Source organism: Sinocyclocheilus anshuiensis, unplaced genomic scaffold (genome assembly GCF_001515605.1).
Source record: "Sinocyclocheilus anshuiensis isolate Anshui unplaced genomic scaffold, SAMN03320099.WGS_v1.1 scaffold413, whole genome shotgun sequence".
NCBI classification, from domain to species: Eukaryota; Metazoa; Chordata; class Actinopteri; order Cypriniformes; family Cyprinidae; genus Sinocyclocheilus; species Sinocyclocheilus anshuiensis.
Genome location: NW_015536481.1, coordinates 1432294 through 1438262, shown reverse-complemented (window position 1 = coordinate 1438262; position 5969 = coordinate 1432294). Strand labels below are relative to the sequence as shown.

At 41.1% G+C, this 5969-nt stretch overlaps 1 protein-coding gene across 1 annotated transcript in view; it reads left to right on the top strand.

The window, feature by feature from the left end:
• Positions 1-4146: 4146 nt before the first annotated feature.
• The window catches only part of LOC107683631 (sphingosine-1-phosphate phosphatase 1-like), a 36244-nt gene continuing 34421 nt past the window's right edge, over positions 4147-5969 (top strand). Inside the window, exon 1 of the mRNA XM_016479700.1 lies at positions 4147-5111. Coding sequence (XP_016335186.1) covers positions 4431-5111 — 681 coding nt within the window. The 5' untranslated portion in view covers positions 4147-4430. The remainder of the gene's footprint in view (positions 5112-5969) is intronic.

Here is a 5969-nt window from a genome sequence, read left to right as displayed (position 1 = left end):
TCGTCTGCAGGGTCTTTCCTCTAAGAGTTCCCTCAACAGTCAACAACGTCGAAAGTTGCCTACTTTAAGCGAAAATATGCGGAAGAGGAGGATGTTCAGGGAAGCCTACATGGATATTTACAAAAAGTGAGTGTCATTTAAAATGTGCTTAAATGCAACACAGTATAATTAAAGTGAAATTCTCAGAAATGTCATTTTTAAAGCAAACTTTATTAAGGAAAACTTCAAATCTTGGCTTTACAGAGCCATGTTTGAAAGTTTTGAAAAAAGTTTGGAAGTTTCTAGACAGACAGACAGATAGATAGATAGATGTCTTTCTGATCTTATGTGTGTCATGTCACCCTCTTTGATTCAGGCAGTTGTCCATTTCATGTAAACATCCTGTTCACGTCTGCTCCTGTCTGTCTCATGTCTTCACACCTGACATCTTCCAACTGTCTCTCCTCACCTGTCTGTCTCTCCTCAGCACCTGATCCTGCGTGAGGAGCGCAGCTGCATCCTGCGCCTGTCTCTGCAGAAGCTGCGTTTCCTAGACGACCCTGAGGCTTACCTCCGCCGCTCCGTGCTCATCAACAACCTGCTACGCAAGATCCACCTGGACGAAGCCCAGAGGGAGAAAGAGAAACAGAGAGATGGCAAGGAAGAGGAAGAGGAGATGGAGTGGAGGCGGAAGAGACTGAAGGTGGTGCTCAAGGAGTTCCAGCAGTATAAGCTGCTGCCGTATTCATCCTCCCCAGCCTCATGCATCTGTGGCCTGGGCAGCTGCCACATCCTGCCTCCTGATCATGGAGCTTCAGTGTTATTCTACCATTTGGATGATAAAGGATAAGATGTCATCGCGCACATGCAGGGGATTTTTCCTACTGTCCTACGACTGATTTCCAGGAGCCAGCATTAAGGAATAAGGGGATTCGGGTTTGTGTGCATTTGTGCTTGTGCTGGTGAGCGTGAGCTCTGCAGTTTGTGATGTGACAGGTGCTGTCCATATCAGGGTGTGTTTTTCCAACATCATCCTGTTATCACTGCCTCGCTCTGTTGATATGAACTTTGACCACAGACATTTTGTTTTCATGAATTTACTTGAGTGAGCTATAATCTTAAGCATTGTTTTCAGGGATAAAAAAGGCAAACAAAAAGCCATGCACCTTGTGGTTGTTATTTTATGTTGTAAGAAAAAAAAAAAAGAGACAAAAATTAAAATTTTAAGTGTCAAAGTCCCAGCTGCTCTTAAGGATAGAGTGATTTTACTAAAGCTTTGTCGCTGTGAAATTGACTTTTTTGTGTAAATGGCTACTGATGTCGAACTAGTAATGATTTTTTTAAGACGTTTCCATAAATAAATAAAACAAAATAGGAAAATGTATGAGGGCAAATGAGCAGTGAAAATAATATTTATTTCAAGGCCTTCCGTTTTGTTTTGTTTTGTTTAAACAGGGTCTCGCTCTCTGCAAAAAAGGTACAAATCTGCCACCATATCACGCAGTCCCTTTCAAAATGTAATATGTTATTTTAAGGTACTTTTTAAGTACTAATATGCACATTTAAGATACTAATATGTACCAGCCCAATGACAGTTTTGTACCTTTTTTTCTGAGAGTGTAGTGACATGCAGCTTTCACATTGTAAAAAACTATTTACTGCATTTGCTACTTGTGTTTCATTGCATACAACCTTTTAAGGCTTTTGGCAGAAACTGTTATGTTAAGGTTACTCTGCCATCTAGTGTTATGGCGATGAATTATCAGCTACATAGACCTCTTTGGTTCATTCATTCAATCAACTGTACTACCTACAGGTTATAATGCTGTTTTACACTCATTTGTCCTTTGTAACAAATTTAGGTTGTCTGTCCAGTATATGGAGTTTCCAATGCCTCCTTTCTCACACACACACACACTGGGATTTTCTAAATTTCTGTCTCTGTAATCTTTGGATCTGAAAACCCTAGCTATGTGGGTGTCAGAATATCTCATAACAATGGCCTACATTCACTGCACAGACCCATGGTTTATAACTAACGGGGAAAACAAGGTATACATGCTCAATGTAGTGTAAAATCCACCATTCTCTCTTACACAGAACCTCAGACGATCCTGTTCTTGTCTCATATTGCTGTCTCACATATTTTGGTTACATAAAGTTTTCTAACAGGCAAAGTTGTGCAAAAATATTTTGGTACTGTTAATAATGACTGGTACTCTTACTATTAATATTTTGTGTTTGTTTATGCACATTTGTATGTGTATTGTAATTTTTTCAATATCTGAATGTAATTGACTGAAATCTCAATTCAGAGTGCTATCTTTTGGACATTTCAAAGCATAGACATGGGTATCCAGTTTATTTTGAAATGGAGTTTATTTTTTGTTTCAAAGAGAACACTATTGCTCAGGAGAATTTAGTGCTATTTTGCCAAAAGATTTAAAAGTAGCATACGAGAATTGTCTATTTTCATGGCACTGCTAGTCAAATAAAATATAATATTGAATGTTTCACTAAGCCCTTTCTCTTTATCGGTGTAAATAAATATATGCACATAAAAACAATATCTGAATGTAATTGACTGAAATCTCAATTCAGAGTGCTATCTTTTGGACATTTCAAAGCATAGACATGGGTATCCAGTTTATTTTGAAATGGAGTTTATTTTTTGTTTCAAAGAGAACACTATTGCTTCAGAGAATGTAGTGCTATTTTGCCAAAAGATTTAAAAGTAGCATACGAGAATTGTCTATTTTCATGGCACTGCAGTCAAATAAAATATAATATTGAATGTTTCACTAAGCCCTTTCTCTTTGTCGGTGTAAATAAATATATGCACATAAAAAATGTATCAGTATTGGCCTTTTCCTCCAGCATGTGCGGCCGCTCCCGAGTCCGTAAAGTGATGGCGCAAGGCCGGGCATCCACTGTACCATTTTCGTCCGATTTTGAGCCGAATTCTGATTTTTTTTTTTTTTTTTGAGTCGGGCCGAATTTCAGCTTTTATAGTGCGTCTTTTGATGAGCAGTGTACAGGGGGTAACGAGAGGTGATTAGCCTCTCCCGAGCGGCACTCGGATGGTCGGATGAATTTCTGACATGTCAGAAAATTTGGTTGCCCCTCATGAAACTCCGTGATTTTTCTTCACTTCCGCCTGCGTGAAAACACAGAAATGAAACCATGGCGACATGGCGTATGGTTTGGACAGAAGCGATGGAAACTACACAGTTCCGGGTTCGGGAGGGTCTCACGTCGTATAGTGTGCTGTGAGCACACATAAATCCTGAGTTTTGGCTTGACATCGCATGCGATTACCTCGTACAGTGAGAGTTGATATTTCACAAAAACGTTGCTGAAATCGCACAGTGTATGCACGGCCTAACCCCCGCACCGTTGGGCGGTAAATATTGCTAAACGTTTTAAACGTTTATTTGACAAAAGTGGTCTTACTCCAGGGGGTGCTTTGCGGCACTAGAATCCATTGAGCTGTATTTAAATATCAAAACGTTTTTACTCTTAACCTCTTAAAACCCGAGAAAAGATTTTAGGGAAAAAAAATTAGTTTTTTTCATGTCTTTACATTGTTTTTAGAGCATAAAAAAATGTAAAAAATGATATTTCGTTCATAAGTTATGCTATGTCCTCGGTAGAGGACATCGGGACTCAATTAAAAAAATAAAAATAAAAAGACATGAATGAACATGCATAGGCAAAAACAATAGATTTGTAAAAATAACCAATACATTTTTAGTTTTCAGGATTTTTTTTTTGTTTTTTTACCAAACTTTGTATAAAGATGATTCTCAACTATGGTGGCATGTATAGTCTCAGAGAAATACACCAAAATAGAATGTCCTCATATGAGGTCACAGGGTCTCAGGAGGTTAAAAGCGTTGTCGTTTAAACATATGAATCCCAACGATTCATTTTTGACATTCTATCCACAGCGCTGTAAAAAGTAACAGCCACCACGTGACAAATGCTGGCTCGATGTTTTAGGGGCGGGTTGGGTAATATTTTAAATGTGTATAAAGTCAATAAATATATGTTATAGCAGTTGGATTCATATCAAACAGTGAAGAGTTAAAATATTATTCTTTTTATAGAGACCTATTGTGCCTGACCAATCACAGACAAGGTCCGGGCTGCTAAGCCCCTCCCATTATGGCTTGTGGTCCTGCAGATCTGTCAGTAACCGGATACGGCGTTGGGGTCGGTTTGTAAACCGTTGCAAGTAGTTTTTTGGGTTAATTTTCTCTTCATATGTCTAGCAATAACTTTGTCAGTTGTTATAAGTTTATTTGTCTTGGTTAGATTGGGCGTTTTGTTATTATAAGCACAGAAATGGAGGGGATGGTTTAATAACCCACAGCACGGTTCATTCTCAGTAGCTCCAGCTTCTCCCGGTCTTACCGGGTGGGTTCAACTTGTGCAGTTTTTCGCTGGACATGGCAGGCGGGTTGAAAGCGGGATTCGTGCGGCTCATGCACCATTTGCAGGACCCTCAGCACGTCGCGCGCTTCCAACGGCTGTGCGGGGTACGCGGAACCGAACCGCGTGACAGACTCCGTTACGGGGCACCAAGTGCTCGCCACGGGGATGTTCAGAACGGAGGCGGGGATGCCGCCCGCCGTAGAACAGCAGGAGCAGAAAGCGACAGGGAGAAAGGCAGTAACGTCTTTGCGAACGGCGCTGCAGGAGATAACGTCAACGGGCAGGCACGGGATAAAGACGCGGTCGAGGCTCAAGGATCCGCGGTAAAGCCGTTTCGCAGAAACTCTCTCACTGGAGACGTCGGGCAGGAGTTCATCATCGATAATAAGTTTATTTTCTACCTGTTCACGCTTGGTACCGAGCTAGGGAACGAGCTGTTCTACATCTCATTCTTCCCGTTCTTCATGTGGAACGTGGACGCGTATGTGAGCCGCCGGCTAGTCGTGGTCTGGGTGTTGGTCATGTATCTCGGCCAGTGCACGAAAGATGTGATCCGGTGGCCGAGACCTGCCTCGCCTCCGGTGGTCAAGGTGGAGATGTTCTACAACTCGGAGTACAGCATGCCCTCCACGCATGCCATGTCCGGTACCGCCATACCCGTGAGCCTGTTCCTGCTGACCTACCGTCGATGGGAGGTAAGAACATCACGCCACCGTTCAATGCTTGAATGATATTTAGTAGATGAGTGTTGCGTGACTTGTACAGCAAACAGCAAACTTGTCCCCAGAAATATTTGGACACTGAAGTCACGCTTAATGTACAAGTTTTATTGCATTGCATAAAAAAGTTTTTAAGCCTTAAAGGTCCCATATTGTCAAAACTGAAATTTCCTGGCTTTTTTCACTTATAACTGAGGTCTAGGGGCTATTTAACTACCGTATAAGTTTCAAAACAGTCAGTCCACAGTAAAATGCATATAGCCTGCATAAAGTAGCTGTGATTTTTCACCAACGTTGTGACTTCAGTAAAAAGTTGACGTCAGAACTACACAGTCACCGCCTTCAGTCACCACCCAAGCACCACCCACCATCCCACTCTTCTTTTGCCAAACCCCCAGACAACATCGTGTCCAAGACATTGCTGAGCAACAACAACACGGAAACATGTCGAAAAGGTTAACTAACCACGAAACCAGATCGGCCGACCTGTAACGTTACACTCTCACTCAAAGGATGGACGATCTGACAGGATTGTTACTATGAGGTGGATCACATCTAATGTGTATAGTAAAGACAAACTCACCGTGTCTATCTAGTCATGATGAAGATGTATATACATTTCAATTTCAGCAGGCAACTATTTTTACAGCTACATTATTGTTCCAGCCACAATTAATCACAACAATGTATATACAATTACAAATGATATATAAATCGTAAGTTTGTTGTTTTACACACATGCACACAGACATTATTTCATACACGACATAGTCGTGAGATGCAAGAAACATATACATATGGCAAGAAATCTGTAGACGCGCCCATAACAACAAA